This window comes from Lepidochelys kempii, chromosome 3 (genome assembly GCF_965140265.1).
Source record: "Lepidochelys kempii isolate rLepKem1 chromosome 3, rLepKem1.hap2, whole genome shotgun sequence".
Taxonomy (NCBI): domain Eukaryota; kingdom Metazoa; phylum Chordata; order Testudines; family Cheloniidae; genus Lepidochelys; species Lepidochelys kempii.
In genome coordinates this window covers 79,980,649-80,000,656 of record NC_133258.1, presented here as the reverse complement: position 1 = coordinate 80,000,656, position 20,008 = coordinate 79,980,649, and the positions used below count along the sequence as shown (strand labels likewise).

At 41.8% G+C, this 20,008-nt stretch overlaps 2 protein-coding genes across 7 annotated transcripts in view; both read left to right on the top strand.

Moving 5' to 3' along the window:
* The window catches only part of HACE1 (HECT domain and ankyrin repeat containing E3 ubiquitin protein ligase 1), a 91,805-nt gene that overhangs the window by 33,160 nt on the left and 38,637 nt on the right, over positions 1–20,008 (top strand). For 4 of the 5 annotated variants that reach the window (XM_073336881.1, XM_073336879.1, XM_073336883.1 and 1 more), the window contains 4 exons: positions 1,858–2,104; positions 14,444–14,781; positions 17,176–17,244; positions 17,968–18,055. In XM_073336881.1, the coding sequence (XP_073192982.1) occupies positions 1,858–2,104; positions 14,444–14,781; positions 17,176–17,244; positions 17,968–18,055 (742 nt within the window). The remainder of the gene's footprint in view (positions 1–1,857; positions 2,105–14,443; positions 14,782–17,175; positions 17,245–17,967; positions 18,056–20,008) is intronic. The other variant, XM_073336880.1, reaches the window with a different exon arrangement.
* On the top strand, positions 2,148–8,976 carry LOC140908890 (uncharacterized). Of its 2 annotated transcripts, none has more exons than XM_073336884.1 (3): positions 2,148–3,800; positions 7,278–7,878; positions 8,458–8,976. In XM_073336884.1, exons 1-3 carry the CDS (start codon positions 3,798–3,800, stop codon positions 8,610–8,612), a joined length of 759 nt encoding a protein of 252 aa, XP_073192985.1. In that variant the 5' UTR covers positions 2,148–3,797; the 3' UTR covers positions 8,613–8,976. The 2 variants fall into 2 exon arrangements, with proteins under 2 accessions (XP_073192985.1, XP_073192986.1); XM_073336885.1 differs by having other exon boundaries at positions 2,148–3,814.

Below are 20,008 nucleotides of genomic sequence, written 5' to 3'. Positions count from 1 at the left end.
TTAAATACTCAAATATTTTAGTAGTACCTTTTATTTAAAAAAGGCAGTCTTTTTTAAAAAAATGTAGTTTCCCCCCTTCTTTGTTTCCTTTTTTAGAGGATGAACTCTTTCAGACCCAATCAAAATCAGAAGAAGTGCTTTGTTTAGTACAGTGCTTCATATGCTGTTGGCACTCTAATGTTGCTTGATCCAATTTTATATGTGGTTTGGTCTGGTTTAGGTTATTATTTAAAAATGGTTATGCTACCTTCTGCGACGGACACGCAAACCATGTTTTAAGAAATACTGAAAACTGGCTAATACGACATTTTAATACCAAGTGTTTATATACTATGTATAGGCCATTGCAGCAGATCTAGGCTGCTTCCTCACTGACAAATCTTCTTTAAGGAATATTATAATACTGTTGGGGCATGATTGTTATTTGGTATGCTGCATAGATTGGAACAACCTATGCTATAACATTAATATTCACTGGTTCAGTAACCTAGTCAGGGCACTATCACAACACCCTTCAAGATAGTAGGTATATGGCTTTTTATAGCTATGTCACCACATGCATCTCAAAAATTAGAGGGTATAATTTATTGCAGGGGTTGTCAACCTTTTTCTTTCTGAGGCCCTCCCCAACATGCGAAAAAAATTCCATGGCCCACTTGTGCCACAACTGTTTTTCTGCATATAAAAGCCAGGGCCAGTGTTGGGGGTAGCAAGCAGGGCAGTTGCTTGGGCCCCCATGAAGCTAAGTTGCTCAGGGCTCGTTGGCAGGGCTCGGGGCCATGAGCTTCAGCCCCATGTGGTGGGGCATTGGCTTTCTGCCCTGGGCCCTAGCAAGTGTAATGTCGACCCTGCTTTGCGGACTCCCTGAAACCTGCTTCGCCCTAGACCCTTGGTTGAGAACCACTGATTTATTGTATTTAAAGTCAGAGTTGGCACTCAACACCTGTATTTTAATATGTTGAATGCTAAGTTTAACTCCTTGAAGTTGTTTAAAACTGTTATGGTGTCTTCAGATTTTTCATAGAGGACAAGCATCCTTTTTACCAGGCTTGAAAAATTCTTGAAGCTTGGTTGTAAAACTTGTTAACAGAAAGCAATCTGAACATGATTGAGTCTGTGGTGTTGAATGAATTCACTGATATCTAGATTATATATTAATAATTACACTGATGGTGCAGGGATACTGGTCTACAGTTGAAGTTCTGGCCAAAGTAGTCACACAGGTATTAAACTTTTTATTTATTTAGTGACTTTTTTGAGTATTATTACATATATTACATATGGGGCAAAATAATAGCTAGCATGCTGTTCATCACAACTTTTTTTTTGTGGAAGCAGTGTGATTTCTATCATCCTGGCCCATAAGCAGATTGGTCTAATTTGATGTATTCAGCACAAGTATTTTGCTAATACTGGACTTTAGCACAGTCTCTTTGGCTGGCACAGTTCTAGTAGTAGGCTGAAAGATAATTTCACTTGGAGAAAACATTTTCTTCTGAGTCAACTTGGTTTATGATTAGTGTGTGTTAAGAACTTACTGTTGTAGATGTTATCTCTTACCATGCTTCAGAAATGGTGTAGGTATATACAAACACTAACAAAATATACCCTAAAAGTTTGTATTTGCTATTTTTATTTAGCTATTATTGCAAAATATCTGGAATTTAAATATGGTTAGAAATCAATAAAAATTACAGCATGTGTTCCTTGTCCTTTTGGGATGGGAAATAGATCCATCATTTGTTTAGCCATGTGTGTTGGAGAACTGTTAAATCCCGAAGTGTTGGGTTGTGTTTACCCCTTTATATACTGAATCATTTAATTTACGGAAAAATACTTCAATTTTTTTCCCCCCAGCTTGTCAAGTAACTATGAAGCTCAAATGAAGAGTCTCTTAAGGATCGTGAGGATATTTTGTCATGTCTTTCGCATAGGCCCATCCTCTCCCAATAATGGAAATGACATGGGCTACAATGGAAATAAAACTCCAAGAAGTCAGGTGTTCAAGGTCAGAAAAGTATATGACGTTGTTAGGAAGATAGACGTTAAAGAGATGAATTTCACAAAGCATGCATTCATTAATCAGACATCTCATGAACAGGAAGTAAGTTTGGTTGATACCCATATCTGTTTTTAAGCTAGGCCCACCTCTTTACGTTTTGTGTAATCAATTTTTTTACATTTTTTTATTGACCTACAACTTACCTTTTCTTTTTCTTTTCTTAATTTCTCCTACTAATAATCTCATGTCATTTTAAAACATTTAAAATGTCTTATTATCACTCTGTGTTTGTAATGGTAGATCTTAGTTTTTAATTTCTGTTTTAGGTTTAGTAGTATAGCTTGTAATCTCAATGCTGTAATATTAAGAAATATACTAGAATGCATAAATGTAAATCCAAAATATGATGATTAGAGGTTTATCAGGTTTTTATCACTTCTTTTATATTTCTCAAAATAGATTAAATTTAATTTTTCTTTCTTCGCTTTCATCACCAAGTCTTTTCTGAAGTAATCTTGTTTAAGAACTTTCAGTCAATAACTTTATTACTGAATACTTTAAAGCTTATTGGCTTTCTACTATCTTGACACATCTGTACAAAGCTATGGTTAATGAAGTCTCACCTCTGAATGTATATTTTTCATGTATATGATACTTCTGTAGGAAATTGCGTAACTTGCTATTTTGTAAAGCATTCCGTTTTTGCTATCCGCTAAATTTCATCTTTTCAAAACAGAGTTGTTACATTTTCTTAATGATGTGAAAATCACGTTAGCATTGAGGTAGGTATGTATCTTTGTTGAGAGATGAATATATTGGTAGAAACAAAGCAGCCCCAAAAGAGAATACTCAAAATTTGAACCTTGTAATTCTTCTTTTTGTTGAATAGTGTTTCCTATTGGAAGGAGGGGAGAAAATATATAAATTAAAAAGCCTCTCTGTTTCAGATGATGTCTGATTCTTGTTTGTAAAATAGTCTGTCCTTTTTCTCAGTGGACTCTACTAGGAAATATGAAATCTACTGCAGAAGAAATATTGCTAATATAACTAAAGCTTTTTCCTAAAACTGAACTATTACAGTTGAATAACTTGATATGCAGGTGAACATCACTAAACTCTACTCACAGTGCCCTCCCTTATTGTCAGCAAAGATTTAATGGCAGAGTGCTGTGGGGAAGGTTTGTGTTACTAAGATCTCATTGCTTCTCAAAATACGCTGGTAATAGCCGTTTTACACTATATAAAGCAAAACTTATATTTTCAAATACATGAGCTGAGTATATTTAACGATGTTCTGTACTAACATGGCTTTAAATCTTAACTTGCTAATTAGCAAAAGTGAGAATTGCATGACGGGTCTCGGTTTGTTTTGTTTGTTTTTTAGCGAAGTTTGTCTGTGTTTAGAAACCTTAAATTTTGAAGAGAGGATTCTGCCTTGGCTTCTGATGGCTTTTCTGTCTGGGCATTTTTAGGACAGATTCATTTTCACTTTCAGGTGTTAGCCCTCATCTCCAGTTTTACATTTTACTTTACAAGCAATAGGGAGGGCTTGTTTAAAAATCTTCAGTGGCATGTTGCAAGGAGTATGCTTCTTTTGGACTCACAGTATTCAGATAGCTTAGGTGGTGGGGGCCAGGAAGTATTTGGCTCCCAGAAGGCATGTTTTCCTCTTTAATCCTTCCTTAGGTATGTAGTGGTCCTGATCACTTTAATCCTTTGGGAAGGAAGACGTCATACTGTGCCTGCCAGTTAGCAGTGGATACTGTTTCAAGTGGAGGCTGCTTAAGATCTCTCAATGGTACCAAACAATGTGTACATATTTAATACATTTCAAAATGTATGTCTCGGGTGACATTCTGGCCCTACTGAAGTCAATGATAAAACTGACTGCTGCTGTTAACTTCAGTGGGGCCAAAATTGATTGATACATATCAGTGCAAGCTTCTGAAATAACTACAGTGAGTAGCAAAAGTTACTGCCACAAGTCAAAATATAAATCCATGCAAAGGTGAAATAAGCACCATGTCAAATCATATTAAAATATCTTCCATAGTACCCTCAACATTGCTAAATTTAGGCTTTAGATTGGAAGATACTTAAAGGCAAAGGTCCTTAACTTAGAGTTCTGCCACTGGCTTTACAGTTTATCCAGTGGCGTAGCTAGGTGGAGAAAACGGGGAGCGGAGATAAAAAAAAAAAAAAAAAAGGCGCCACCCGCTTGTACTCACCTGGCAGCGCTCCGGGTCTTCAGCGGCACTTCAGCATTGGGTCCTTCACTCACTCCAGTCTTCGGTGGCACTGAAGGATACACCCCGCTGCCGAAGACCGGAGCGATTGAAGAACCCGCTGAAGAGCTGCCGAAGACCCGGCTCACTGCCGGGTGAGTGAAAATTAAAAAGGCGCCACTTGTGGTTGGTGGGGGAGCAGCCGCTGCCCCGCTCCTCCCCTAAGTACGCTACGGAGTTGATATAGGATTTCAGTTGATCTTAACTTTCATGACTGCTGTTATGAAAGTAGTAGTCTTATGTAGCTGGCTTTCAAACCATTAGGGCTTTGCTTTGAATTGCACCAAGCAGTGAGAAGAACTAGTGCAAAGGATGAATGCTATGCATTCATTTGAACTAGTGCAGAGCTCTGAGAACAGATATTGTATGCAAGTGTTCCCTCTTGTAGGCAGGTGGATGTATTCTTCACTAGGTGAAGCCGCTGGGTGCCCTTCAAGGAAAGAGCAACTCTAGAAATTTCCTTTTTGAGAAACCACCTTCCTGTGTCATGTTGTGCTGTGAAAATGAGTACAGGCATGGGAACTGGTCCTCTCTTCCCCCTCCTACCCCTAAGTATAAAAGAATAGCAGGGTGTCCTCTGTGAAGGAGCCCTTTCCTTTGGAATGTAATCCTCAGGGTTCAAAGGACCCTGAATCTGCTGACCTTTTGGACATGTTGCAAGACTGTTTAAAAAGGCTGTAGATGGAGCAAATGTTACCCATGTTGCTGTGTAGGGAAATGTGTGGTTTAATAAATATGATCATATGCAATCTGGTTACTCCTCTTAATATACTGATTTATTATATTTTAAAATTTTCAGAAGTGCTTAAGGTCTTGGGCCATGAATGCCCCCGAAATGGGGGTTGGAGTGCGGGAGGGGGTGAGAGCTCTGGGGTGGGGCCAGAAATGAGGCGTTCAGGCTGTGGGAGGAGGCTCCATTCTGGGGCAGGGGGTTGGAGTGCGGGAGTGGGTGAGGGCTCCAGCTAGGGATGTGGGCTCTGGGATGGGGCTGGGGATGAGTGGTTTGGGGTGCAGGAGGGTGTTCCAGGCTCGGACCGAGAGATTCAGAGGCCAGGAGGGGGATCAGGGCTGGGGCAGGGGGTTGGGGTACGGGGAGGGTCAGGGGTGCAGGCTCTGGGTGTCGCTTACTTCAAGCTGCTCCCGGAAGCAGCGCCATGGCCGTCCTATCTGCAGGCGCCATCGGCCATGGTTCCCAGCCAATGGGAACTGCAGGTGGAGGAGGGGACGGGCGCTTGGGGCGGGGCAGCATGTGGAGCTCCCTAGCTGCCCCTACATGAAAATCCCTGGCCCCACTCCCCAACTGGAGCGCTGGAGCGGGGCAAGCCCTCGACCCTGCTCCCCGGCGGGAGCTCAAGGGCCAGATTAAAAGGGCCGACGGGCCAGATGTTACCCACGGGCTGCAGTTTGCCCATCCCTGCTTATACACTTAAGTAAAAAAAAAAAAAAAATGGCCACAGTAATCTGGCATGGAGAGGTGAAAAGGGTTTGGATAGACCCTGAGCATGGGCTAACATGGAAAAAGCTCACAGTTTGAGGGAAGAGAATAGCTGTGATCTTACTGGAGCAAGCTTCATTTAAGCTATTCCAAAGGTACTAAAAGTGGGTGTATTACCTGTGTCATGCAGATGATAGAATGCACTAGGAGTCAGCCCCACTTCGTGGGTGAAGGAATCACTAGCTAATTAAAACTCACTGCTTGATTATACTCAACTTTGGCTGTGCAAGGAAGTCCTTTGGCTAATATACATTTTGTTTAGGAACCCAAGTTTGAAGGAAAATCCCTTTTAACTCAAATTAAAAGTCTGCCTGTGAGAAGCCCCTTTTCTGTTTACTTTGACCAGGCTCTAGTCTCCTCTCCATTATATTCCATTGAATTATTATTTCAGATAATTATTTCAGATTCAAATTATTTCAGATTCAAGACTGAAGTAATGGTCCCACATCAAATTGCAGCTTTAGTTTGTCAGTAACAGGCATGGATGGCTGCTTTGAGGTAGTCATTAGAAAAGGATCAGAACTTCTTGTTCTGCATTGTGTGTTCAAGCTCACTATAGATTACCTTTGCTACCTTGTAAACTGGAGGCAACAATTTGTCCAATAGGACCCTAAAAGAGCAAACTATCTTTGAAAAAATCATGCAGGCGCTACTTTTGCTTATGCTAAATGTTTCTCCCTGCAAGCATGCTTCTGTCTTACATTGCTTAAGTCATAGCCAGTTTGCTTTTATCTGGGTCTAACACTGGGACAATATTAAGACTGTAGAACTCAATAAACTTGGCTAGTAATTCCAATAAATACTGATGTGATCTGCACACTTCCAGATTTACAAATTAATTGTATTCCAGGACACTTGAACTTGATAGTCATGTCCTTGAGAGTGGGCATCTTCTAAACCTGAGATCGAATACAAAAAACGTAGCAATACCTCTTTCCTGGTCCAAATTCAGTTCACATTGGACTTAGCTCATCTTATTCCAGCCAGGTACTAACACAATGCAATCCAATTAAGTGGTGGTAGTATATGCAAGGTCAGATGCCTCATCCATGGGTAAATTAAAGATTATGATGGTCTTGTTATTGATTAAGCATTAAATAGCCCAAAGTTGATGTTGGTGTTGACCAATTTCCCTGTGCATCCAAAGCAATATCCTTTAAACCCTGGTCTACACTAGGACTTTAGGTCGAATTTAGCAGCGTTAAATCGATGTAAACCTGCACCCGTCCACACGATGAAGCCCTTTAGTTCGACTTAAAGGGGTCTTAAAATAGATTTCCATACTCCACCCCTGACAAGTGGATTAGCGCTTAAATCGGCCTTGCCGGGTCGAATTTGGGGTACTGTGGACACAATTCGATGGTATTGGCCTCCGGGAGCTATCCCAGAGTGCTCCATTCTGACCGCTCTGGACAGCACTCTCAACTCAGATGCACTGGCCAGGTAAACAGAAAAAGAACTGCGAACTTTTGAATCTCATTTCCTGTTTGGCCAGCGTGGCAAGCTGCAGGTGACCATGCAGAGCTCATCAGCAGAGGTGACCATGATGGAGTCCCAGAATCGCAAAAGAGCTCCAGCGTGGACTGAACGGGAGGTACAGGATCTGATCGCTGTATGGGGAGAGGAATCCGTGCTATCAGAACTCCGTTCCAGTTTTCGAAATGCCAAAACCTTTGTCAAAATCTCCCAGGGCATGAAGGACAGAGGACATAACAGGGATCCGAAGCAGTGCCGCATGAAACTTAAGGAGCTGAGGCAAGCCTACCAGAAAACCAGAGAGGCGAACAGCCGCTCTGGGTCAGAGCCCCAAACATGCCGCTTCTATGATGAGCTGCATGCCATTTTAGGGGGTTCAGCCACCACTACCCCAGCCGTGTTGTTTGACTCCTTCAGTGGAGGTGGAGGCAACACGGAAGCAGGTTTTGGGGACGATGATGATGATGATGAGGAGGTTGTAGATAGCTCACAACAAGCAAGCGGAGAAACTGCTTTTCCCGACAGCCAGGAACTGTTTCTCACCCTGGACCTGGAGCCAGTACCCCCCGAACCCACCCAAGGCTGCCTCCTGGACCCGGCAGGCGGAGAAGGGACTTCCGGTGAGTGTACCTTTTAAAATACTATACATGGTTTAAAAGCAAGCATGTGAAAGGATTAATTTGCCCTGGTATTCGCGGCTCTCCTGGATGTACTCCCAAAGCCTTTGCAAAAGGTTTCTGGGGAGGGCAGCCTTATTGCGTCCTTCATGGTAGGACACTTTACCACTCCAGGCCAGTAACACGTACTCGGGAATCATTGTACAACAAAGCATTGCAGTGTATGTTTGCTGGTGTTCAAGCAACATCCATTCTTTATCTCTCTGTGTTATCCTCAGGAGAGTGAGATATCATTCATGGTCTCCTGGTTGAAATAGGGTGCTTTTCTTCAGGGGACATTCAGAGGAGCCTGTTCCTGCTGAGCTGTTTGCCTGTGGCTGAACAGAAATGTTCCCCACTGTTAGCCACGGGGAGGAGGGAGGGGGTAGCCACGCGGTGGAGGGAGGCAAAATACGACCTTGTAACGAAAGCACATGTGCTATGTATGTAATGTTAACAGCAAGGTTTACCCTGAAAGAGTGTAGCCACTGTTTTATAAAATGTGTCTTTAAATACTGCTGTCCCTTTTTTTTTCTCCACCAGCTGCATGTGTTTCAATGAACACAGGATCTTCTCCTTCCCAGAGGCTAGTGAAGATTAGAAAGAAAAAAAAAAACACACTCGTGATGAAATGTTCTCTGAGCTCATGCTGTCCTCCCACACTGACAGAGCACAGACGAATGCGTGGAGGCAAATAATGTCAGAGTGCAGGAAAGCACAAAATGACCGGGAGGAGAGGTGGCGGGCTGAAGACAGGGCTGAAGCTCAAATGTGGTGGCAGCGTGATGAGAGGAGGCAGGATTCAATGCTGAGGCTGCTGGAGGACCAAACCAGAATGCTCCAGTGTATGGTTGAGCTGCAGCAAAGGCAGCTGGAGCACAGACTGCCACTACAGCTCCTGTGCAACCAACCACCCTCCTCCCCAAGTTCCATAGCTTCCACACCCAGACGCCCAAGAACGCGGTGGGGGGGCCACCGGCCAACCAGCCACTCCACCACAGAGGATTGCCCAAAAAACAGAAGGCTGGCATTCAATAAATTTTAAAGTTGTAAACTTTTAAAGTGCTGTGTGGCATTTTCCTTCCCTCCTCCACCACCCCTCCTGGGCTACCTTGGTAGTCATCCCCCTATTTGTGTGATGAATGAATAAAGAATGCATGAATGTGAAGCAACAATGACCTTATTGCCTCTGCAAGCAATGATTAAAGGGAGGAGGGGAGGGTGGTTAGCTTACAGGGAAGTAGAGTGAACCAAGGGGCGGGGGGTTTCATCAAGGAGAAACAAACAGAACTTTCACACCGTAGCCTGGCCAGTCATGAAACTTGTTTTCAGAGCTTCTCTGATGCGTACCGCGCCCTCCTGTGCTCTTCTAACCGTCTTGGTGTCTGGCTGCACGTAACCAGCAGCCAGGCGATTTGCCTCAATCTCCCACCCCGCCATAAACGTCTCCCCCTTACTCTCACAGATATTGTGGAGCACACAGCAAGCAGTAATAACAGTGGGAATATTGGTTTCGCTGAGGTCTAAGCGAGTCAGTAAACTGCGCCAGCGCGCCTTTAAACATCCAAATGCACATTCTACCACCAATTTGTACTTGCTCAGCCTGTAGTTGAACAGCTCCTGACTACTGTCCAGGCTGCCTGTGTACGGCTTCATGAGCCATGGCATTAAGGGGTAGGCTGGGTCCCCAAGGATACATATAGGCATTTCAACGTCCCCAAAGGTTATTTTCTGGTCTGGGAATAAAGTCCCTTCCTGCAGCTTTTGAAACAGACCAGAGTTCCTGAAGATGCGAGCGTCATGTACCTTTCCCGGCCATCCCATGTTGATGTTGGTGAAACGTCCTCTGTGATCCACCAGAGCTTGCAGCACTATTGAAAAGTACCCCTTGCGGTTTATGTACTCACCAGCTTGGTGCTCCGGTGCCAAGATAGGGATATGGGTTCCGTCTATAGCCCCACCACAGTTAGGGAATCCCATTGCAGCAAAGCCATCCACTATGACCTGCACATTTCCCAGGGTCACTACCCTTGATATCAGCAGATCTTTGATTGCGTGGACTACTTGCATCACAGCAGCCCCAACAGTAGACTTGCCCACTCCAAATTGATTCCCAACTGACCAGTAGCTGTCTGGCATTGCAAGCTTCCACAGGGCTGTCGCCACTCGCTTCTCAACTGTGAGGGCTGCTCTCATCTTGGTATTCATGCTCTTCAGGGCAGGGGAAAGCAAGTCACAAAGTTCCATGAAAGTGCCCTTATGCATGCGAAAGTTTCGCAGCCACTGGGAATCATCCCAGACCCGCAACACTATTCGGTCCCACCAGTCTGTGCTTGTTTCCTGAGCCCAGAATCGGCGTTCCACAGCATGAACCTGCCCCTTTAGCACCATGATGCATGCATTGGCAGGGCCCATGCTTTCAGAGAAATCTGTGTCCATGTCCTGATCATTCATGTGACCGCGCTGACGTCGCCTCCTCTCCCGGTATCGCTCTGCCAGATTCTGGTGCTGCATATACTGCTGGATAATGCGTGTGGTGTTTAATGTGCTCCTAATTTCCAAAGTGAGCTGAGCGGCCTCCATGCTTGCCTTGGTATGGCGTCCGCACAGAAAAAAGGCGTGGAACAATTGTCTGCCTTTGCTCTGACGGAGGGAGGGGCGACTGACGACATGACTTACAGGGTTGGGTTCAGGGAGCTAAAATCAACAAAGGGGGTGGCTTTACATCAAGGAGTATTTCAGGCAGGACTTCATGGAGGGTTCCAATAAGAAATGGTGCACCTAAGTTATCGTTCTTATTGGAACAAGCAGGTTAGTCTGGCCTCTGATTGATACATGGCTAGATTTACCTCGCTGTACCTTCTCTGTGAGTGACTGCAGTGTGACCTAGAGGAATGAGTCCCCTAGACAGGGGATGGGGGGAAGCAAATGAGTACAAAACAAATCTGGTCTATTTTTTGTTTTGATCCACTCCATCTATCTTTTACATCTTTGGCTGGCAGCAGACGGTGCAGAAGGACTGCATGCCATCCACATCTCTTGCCTGCCCGCAGAAGATGGTACAGTGGGACTGCTAGCAATCCATATCGCCTGCCTGCTCACCATAAGACAGTTCAATAGGACTGACTGCAGGACTAAAGAGCATGACCTGGTCAAGTCACTCCAAATTTAGTCCCTGCGCCCATGTCTGCCCAGGCGCTCCTGGCCGATGTGGCCAGGAGCACCTCGGACATGATGATGACTACTACCAGTCATATTGCACTGTCTGCTGCCACAAGGCAATGGGTTGCTGCTACTGTGTAGCAATGCAGTACCGCATCTGCCAGCACCCAGGAGACATAGGGTGACGGTTACCTGAGCGGGCTCCATGCTTGCCGTGGTATGGCGTCTGCACAGGTAACTTAGGAAAAAAGGCGCGAAACGATTGTCTGCCCTTGCTTTCACAGAGGGAGGGAGGGAAGGGGGGCCTGACGATATGTACCCAGAACCACCCGCGACAATGTTTTAGCCCCATCAGGCATTGGGATCTAAACCCAGAATTCTAATGGGCAGCGGAGACTGCGGGAACTGTGGGATAGCTACCCACAGTGCAACACTCCGGAAGTCGACGCTTGCCTCGGTACTGTGGAAGCACTCCGCCGAGTTAATGCACTTAGAGCATTTTCTGTGGGGACACACACACTCGAATATATAAAACCGATTTCTAAAAAAACGACTTCTATAAATTCGACCTTATTCCGTAGTGTAGACATACACTAAGAGATCACTGGGACAAATAAATGTTAGACATGCTATGTCTGAATTGTGGCTTAGTATTCTGTAGGCTTCAGTGCCTGTATTAAGTTTTTAATCCTCTTGTTCTGCTGATTTTTTTAAGAAGTCTTTGATTTTTTTCTGATAGTTTTGTTAAATATGACAGTGTACTAATGAACCTCTTTGCATAATCTCCTTGTCCTAATCAGAGAAGCCTGTAACATTTGATTCTCTCATTTCTAGAATCAAATTATGATTTTTTGTTGTCATATGGCTATCGCTTTTATGGACTAGTGGTTCCCTGCTCTAAAACTTGTTAAAACTAAAACATTTGTCAGTTGACTGGAAGGTATTGCTGTATACTGCAGCATGAGAGCTGGGTTTGATTTCTGGCATTCCAGGTCAGTAGAGAAGTGGCTCTCAACCTTTCTGGATTACTGTACCCCTTTCAAGAGTCTGATTTGTCTTTCGTACCTGCAAGTTTCACCTCACTTAAACTACTTGCTTACAAATTCGACATAGAAATACAAAAGTGTCACAGTACACTATTATTGAAATATGGTACACGTACCCCTGGTTGAGAACCACTGTAGTAGAGAATGAAAGTGCTGCACGAGCAACATGAATAGGTTTAAGGGAAGGGGTAGTGCCATGTGTTACTGAACGGTAGCCTTTCTGGACACACAAAATAAAAATGATGTGACTCAAAGGATGTTTGATATAGGTGCTAGAATCATAGAAATATAAAACTGGAAGGGGCCTTGAGAGGTCAAGTACAGGCCCTTGCGCAAGGAGAAAATGGAGATCAGTTACTTTTTCCTTATTCATATTGGATATAGAATAGAATTAAATTAATTCTTACCATTATAGAATGAAGTGTAAGGTCTACATTTTTAAAAGCCAATGAAGTTGGTTTCTTGGTGACCACTTCAACTAAGTCATCCTGCTTAGGCATGGTCATTAATGCTGGCATAAAACGTAGACCGCTTTGGAAGTGTGTGTGGGTGGGGCGGATTCACATTTGGTAAGTTATAATGTTGAAATAGGAAAACAGGAACTGAAACTGTCTCGACCACAGCTCTGAATACAATCTGAATGAATTTTGGGTCAGACCTCCAGGAATACCAATTTGATGCCTTAAGGGCATAATGGAACAGAGAATTAAAAACAGGAGTCCTAAGAAATCAAGAAGGGTGTCTGATAAGCATCTGAAATACTTAGGAGAAAGCACGCTTTAGAAATGCAAGGCTAGATTTGTCTTTCTGAGTATATATGTTATGTATACAGCTACTTTTTAATCTGATTTTTCTGTAATTCAGTAAATCTTGTTTTTAATTAAAACATTTAAGTCTTACATTGTTTTGTGGTAAAGTCTGTCATGCATCCTTGAAGGGAAGCTAACCTTCTGATCTCTTGTGAGAAATAATTGAGGTAAAAATGACTCCTATGTTGAAGCACTCAGTTGATGTGACCCCTAAGAAGTGTCATCCGTATGCTGTTTTGTCAGCATGGGTGCAAAGAAAACAGGTATCAGTCAGTGGCAGGAACAGAGTACTGAAGTTATAAGGGGAGAGGTCCAGATCCCACTTCTCAAGCACAGCAGAACCCTGTTTACTGACCCTCCCTTAACAGGCTCTACACATTTTACCAGATGAACCAGGACTCCAGGATCAGAAGTGGGCAATCTCTCCTGTGGCCACTAGATGGTGCTGCAGCATCACATTTTCCCATTTTCTGTTTTTTCCAGAATTTGGATTATCTGATCTGGTTCCGGTTCCAATTTGACCAGATTAATGGGGTTCTACTGTACCTCTGCAATAATGCTTTTAAGATGGGGGATGAACTGATAATACGTGGGTGCATACAAAAGCTGCCTTACTTAATCCATACTCTTCAGTTACACCTCTAGTGAGCTATGGTCTTAAACAAAATAGATACTAAATATCTTGTCCTGTAAAAAAACCAAAACCAAAACCAAAAAAAACAACAAAAATTAAACTGCTCTATGAATCAGGTTGCAAAATAGTGAATGAGATTGGTTTTTAAAGGGCAGTGGGGAAACTTCCATAATTATACCAATAAACTTATTTCTAGCTGGTGAAATGATCATATTAGCCATATGAACTGAGATGTTGGTGATACTAGCAGAACTACTCATAAAAATACTAATTTTGGTCCTGCTCTGGCAAACTGTATGTTGATGGTTAGTGTGCGCTTGCATAGAGCCCTGTTGACTTAACTGGGGCTCTGTATAGGTGCAAGGGTCCACCTGATTGGAGCAGCTTGCTTGATCTAGATATAAAAAAGAACAGACTTGTTCAGACTTCCAACATTTCAAATAGTATACTCAGGATTGTTAAGACTTGAATTTCATCTGTCTCACTGCCTGACCCTAGCAGTTAGGATAGTGCTACTTCTGGTCAGTAATAGCAACTGCTGGACCAGCATGCATGTGTGAGAGAGTTATAAATTAAAGTTGTATAAAACACCAGGTGATCATATATCTCTTCTTTATCTACTACTTGATTCCCCTCCCCTGTTCCTTTCTCCACGGTTGTATGTAGGTTTTTTAGATTATTGTATGGATATGTGAAAAGATTTTACTTGAACAAGTACTTGACTCATCTATGAGATAAGCTTTATTAGAATTTAATTCAGCAGCTTCACCATTTGCATGGAAGTCCTGCTGTACTTGTCTTTATTTATGGTGTGATCTTATTTCTAATATTCACGAATATGTCCAATTACATTTTTGTCATTTCCTTGTGCGTTGCAGCCGCTGGAATTACTCTGGCACTCATTAGATGAATGGCTAGTTCTAATAGCTACAGAATTGATGAAAAACAAGAGAGACTCTGCCAACATTACATCCATTTTACTAAAGCAGAAAGGGCCAAATCAGCAGGATGATACTCTTAAGCCTGCCTTTGATGCTGCAGGAACTGAGAGCAGAGAAAAGCTATCTACTGACACAGGGGATTCTAAAGCATATGATGTTGCAAGGAAGCAGGAAGCTTGTGCGGATTGCCAGGATGTTATCTCAGTGACAGCAAACAGGCTGAGTGCTGTCATTCAAGCGTTTTATATGTGCTGCTCCTGTCAGATGCCTCAAGGGTAAGGAGGATTCTGCTCATTATCTAAAATTTTATTTTTTAAAATTAGTCTGATTTCTTGTGAAAATATGAATACTGACACATTAAACTAACGACAATGAAGGGATTGCTCTGTGCTTCTTTCATTTGTTCAAGTATTTTATTTTCCTAACGCTTCTAAACAATGTAGCTTACCTTCCTTTTCTTAGTGTTGCTGCTGTCTCATGAAAATTCTCAGTGCGATTCTGCTCACATGGAGTATCTTGAGTAATTTATGCCTTTTTTGTCTTATTACATGTGATAGTTGTGGGAAAACGTGATCTCCTAGGGTTCAACTACTTCCACTTTATATTCCACATGTGAAGTCCTCCCTAGTTTCACATAATTATGTTCATAACTGCTACTATAATTGTGATGTCAGAAAAATCAGAACGGTCATTCATGCAAAAATAAGCACCGGTGGCAGAACTCATCTGACTTGATGTTGCAGAGAATTGTAATGGTGTACAAAACCTTTATCTCTAGGTCACACCCATTATGAATTCAGTCCCAGGTTAGCAGACACTAAAAAGCTGTTACCCTATGACATCTGTTCTAATGGCCCATGTGAAATAGATTGGTGGTCTCAGTCCAATACCTATAAAAGTGGCAAAGAGTCCTGTGGCACCTTATAGACTAACAGGCGTATTGGAGCATAAGCTTTTGTGGGTGAATACCCACTTCGTTGGATGCAGTCCAATACCTAGTTAGTAGACAAGTGTCTCCATTATAACTGAACTCTTCTTGTTAATCTATTGGACATAAAGGATTGAACTTGCCTTGATAATATGCTACTTGCCCTGGAAGCATAACACTGTTGGTATTAGTGGGATAGTGTAAGAGAGCTTGTATTGCTGCTCCCTCAGTTTTACTAAGGCTAGAATTTCATTGAATAGTATTGTCCATGCAACACTTCTTTCACAAATTCAAATCTAAAAGAAAATGTTTCTGCTTTCATAAATATACTTAGCAGTAGGAGTAATAAAAAAAAAACTTCTTGTCTAACTCTACAAGATTAGATTAGAATCCAGAGGATATTCCCAACAGAGCAAAATTAATTGAAGGCTGATCAGTTGTAGATGGAAGTTTTTTGACACGGGCAACATGTCCTCTTTTTTAAGTTGAGAAGGGAGTCAAACTTTTACAGTCTCCAACTCTTTCTAAATATTGAGTATACTTTGGAAAATAGATTAAAGAAAACTAGAAAAATAGGTTAAAAATAGGGTTCCCCCTCTAAGTGAGGATTATAATGATTGCACAAAACTCTTAGCCACTCAGTGGTTAGCACAATACTGGATGTAGATATAGGGTAGGCTTAAAACCATAAAAACTTTTAAAAGCATTTAATATATTTTAAAATAACTTCAGGTCTTGGCAGTTAAGAGGAAGTTCCAGAACTGTTCTCCTGCAAGAACTGATAAATCAGAAGCCTAAAGCAGTGTAAAAGATGCAGTTCCCTAAAATGTTTGAGGTCTTTTATGTCATCACCTCTTGCTGGAGAAATACAGGTTTCTGAGTTCAGGTGTGGGCAGGTGAAAGGTCATGATCATATTAATGTCTTTTGGCTTGGTCGATACTACAGACTTATGTCTCTATAACTACATTGCTCATGGGTTTGGAAAATCCACATCCCTGAGCGACGCAGTTATGCTAACTTAACTCCCAGTGCAGACAGTGCTATGTCAACAGGAGGGCTTCTCCTGTCAGCATAGCTACCGCCTCTCAGGGAGGCAGAGTACCTACCAGGGATGTAGGTAGCATCTCCACTAAGTGCTACAGTGGTGCAGCTGCAGCTCTGTATGTGTAGACAAGCCTTTGGTATCTGTGTTTGTATTAAATGTTTTAGTTCATCTTCAGATGTTAATACCTTTTGAGATCTATCTTAAACAGTTAAAAGCTCCACTAAAAACATAGTAATGTTAACATTCTCTGTATATTTAGATATAAACTCAAGATGTTAGGTGCTCTTAACGTTATAGTAGAAAGGATGTATGCACTGGATGATACAATTTAGCGTGTATTCCCACCTGCATAGTGAAAGAAGCAAAAATTCTGCAGAAAAAGCATGTGATCAGTTAGGCTGTAACATAAATCATACGCCCAGGAGAGCAGTTACCAGTCAGGCTGCATGACTCTTTGACTCTTCTTGCCTTCTTGATTGCTTTACATTGCATCCACAGTGGTGGTGTTTAATCTTATAGTATATCTAGTTAGTTATATACTTGAAAAATCCTTTACCTCAACATGATACAGGGATTGCATAGGATTTTTTTACTTAAAATTACAAGGTTTGTTGTATAATCTTAAATTCTCCATTTGTTTTATTTTCATTGAACAAAAATTATTTACAACTAAGTATATTTTGTTTGTATTACAGGATGACATCACCTCGTTTTATAGAATTTGTCTGCAAACATGACAATGTTCTTAAGTGCTTCGTTAACCGGTAGGCCTTCAAAAGTTTGTTTTTACTTGACTAAAATGTTAGTTACAAATTCATATTTAATTGTGATTCAGAGGTGTTCGTTGCTGGGTACAATCCTGATCTAGCATGTATTCATACACATCTAACTATGCACATTAGTAGGCCCATTGCACTCTGTGGAAGTACTCCTGTGCATAAATGATGCATGTCCACAAGCGTTTATAGGAACGAGGCTTGAATGAATATGTATGTAAGCAACTGTTCTGTATGTTTCGTATCCCAAAACTTGTCAAGAAAGAACTAGAACTATTGGTCTGTGAGTAGGTGCCATTTCCTACGCTGCTCCAAACACAGCCCACACGAGCGGTCAGAATTACCCTCCATCTCCCAAGAGTTTGGTTTACTCACAAAAGGAATGTTGAATGAAACATGTAGCCTAGTTTGTCTTCTCCTTATGCTTGGCTGCTCCCATAGTTCCTCTGAGGATTGCTCCGTCTACTCCCTTGTCCTCTCTCTGAAGAGCCTCTTTAGGTGAGGTGAGGTAATGCAAGCCTCCCGCGAAATGAGTCAGGAAAACACACTTTATGCAATGACCTTGTTTCTTGAAAATATCCTGTAATCATTTTTGGTTTGTTAGACTTTTTAAAATACCTTTTTAGGTATGCTCATTTCTGTCATGAGACTTTGGTTAGATCTGTGCACCAGCAACTAGTAAACTTCCAACCTAAAACGTTTTTTTTTCAGAAACCCCAAAATAATTTTTGACCACTTTCATTTTCTCCTTGAGTGCCCTGAACTGATGTCAAGATTCATGCACATCATAAAAGCACAGGTAAATGTTAAGCACTGCTTATTTACATCTTCAATACAACACTCTTTTTTTTCATTTGCACAGCCATAAAGTACTGATTAACTCTAAACAGTGGAGGTTAACTACCTCTAGTATTTGAGCTTAAACAAATAGATTGTGATAGTTGTCAGGGTGAACTTTTTAACTGCTATCTTTTCCACTTAAAATATAACTGAAGTACTTTGAGGACAATTGTGACCAACTGTTTCTGGCCTGTAGCTGCGCAATGATTAGTCTGAGTCTTCAATTTATAATTCTGCTATGGCTGCTCACTTCAGTCAGATATGTTGCCAGGACACTCTTACTCTCTGTAGTATACCTCCTACCACCTGTCACGTGCCATCTGAGGTTAAAAAACTTGGGTATTATTGCAATTGCTTTCTTTCTTTTTTGTGTTCCTGTGAGTTAAGTAAAAGGGCAGGAAACAAAACCCAGTACAGTCAGTGTATTACTGCTGCAAACAAGGCCATACATGTTAGCATCGGCTGCAATGTGATCATTATCCAAGTCTGCATTAGGAGTGCTGGTGGGTGGCTTGTGGCCAGCACTTTGTGTTTCTTTCAATCTTCAACAAATTGCACAAGAGAGCACCTTTACTCCTGGGGATAGTCTGGTGATTTCCTAATATTCTCTGTAGTCCTGCTCATTAGAAAGACCTATGATAAGAAACCATTTTTGTTGGTCCTTTAGACAAGTTTCTCTAAAGATTTGCTCAAATCCTAAGAAGGCATGGAGGCCAGCTCTGGGCCATGCTGCCTGAGTAGCAAAAATCTCTTTAAAGAAATTCTGTATTTTGAGAGTTATAAAGGTCTGGAGAGGATTCCCCTCTTCTCCATAGTCCACAAAGGAAAAAAATTATTTTAAGAACTTAGAGTTTATGAACCCACGTCCATTGCCATGTGACTAACTTTTCAGGGTAGGGTGTGAGGTGTGTGCTAGCTGTCAGTGCCCTAGATGATTTTCAATTCTATTCCATATTGTACCCAGCCAAGCCCCGTATTCTGGTATCCTATCCACTGAAGCAAGTAAAGGCACGTTCTGCTTCCCCCAAGTGATGATCAGTGGGGAGAGAACACACCTCGTGTCAGGCTTTGTTCTAAGCAAAATCCCTAACAGTCGCCACAATTGTTTGAATCTTATGAGTCAAACAAGATGGAACTACCTTTCTGGTGAGATCTGCTGAAAAATGTCATTTTGTATAGATTTCTAGGGAATCCTGGCTGTTTCCATTTCCATAGCTCTTATTTGCTATTGGATTAGAGGTCACAAAAGTACTTTGAATTACTGTAAATCATACCTTTCATTGTTGCTGTCATTTTAATGACAGTGTTGACTTTTCTATTGAGAGTTATATTTGGTTTTTTGTTTGTATCTTAGAACAGCTTCTACTTTTAGTTTTAAGATAAACCTGCAATGGTGGACAAAACACCATATGAATAAGGATTTAAAATATTGAATTTCTGAGTCAGTAATTCTCATTATAGTCTCTGGAGTATCAGGGGACTCTACAATAAAACATTCTGAGAATCCAACAGTGGGGGTTTTGGGTGTTGTGAGGGGAGGTGGGTCTATGAGACTTTTTCCTTTATTAAATTGAGGAAACAGAGAATCAGTACCCTAAATGAGGAAAACCTCTTTCATCAAACAGCTTCTTAAAAACCAGAGCAGTTTCACATTAAGGCCCTGTCTATGCTACATAATTTAAATAAGTTTGTAACCACTTAGCAGCATGGTTGGCCATAAACATGATTTGTCTCCACAACTCTCTGTTCACTGTCAGCTGCCACAGTTGATAACCTGTCAAGTATCAGGGGGTAGCTGTGTTAGTCTATACCCACAAAAACAACAAGGCACCTTAAAGACTAACAGATTTATTTGAGCATAAGCTTTTGTGGGTAAAAAACCCACTTCTTCAGTGCATCTCAAATAATGCAT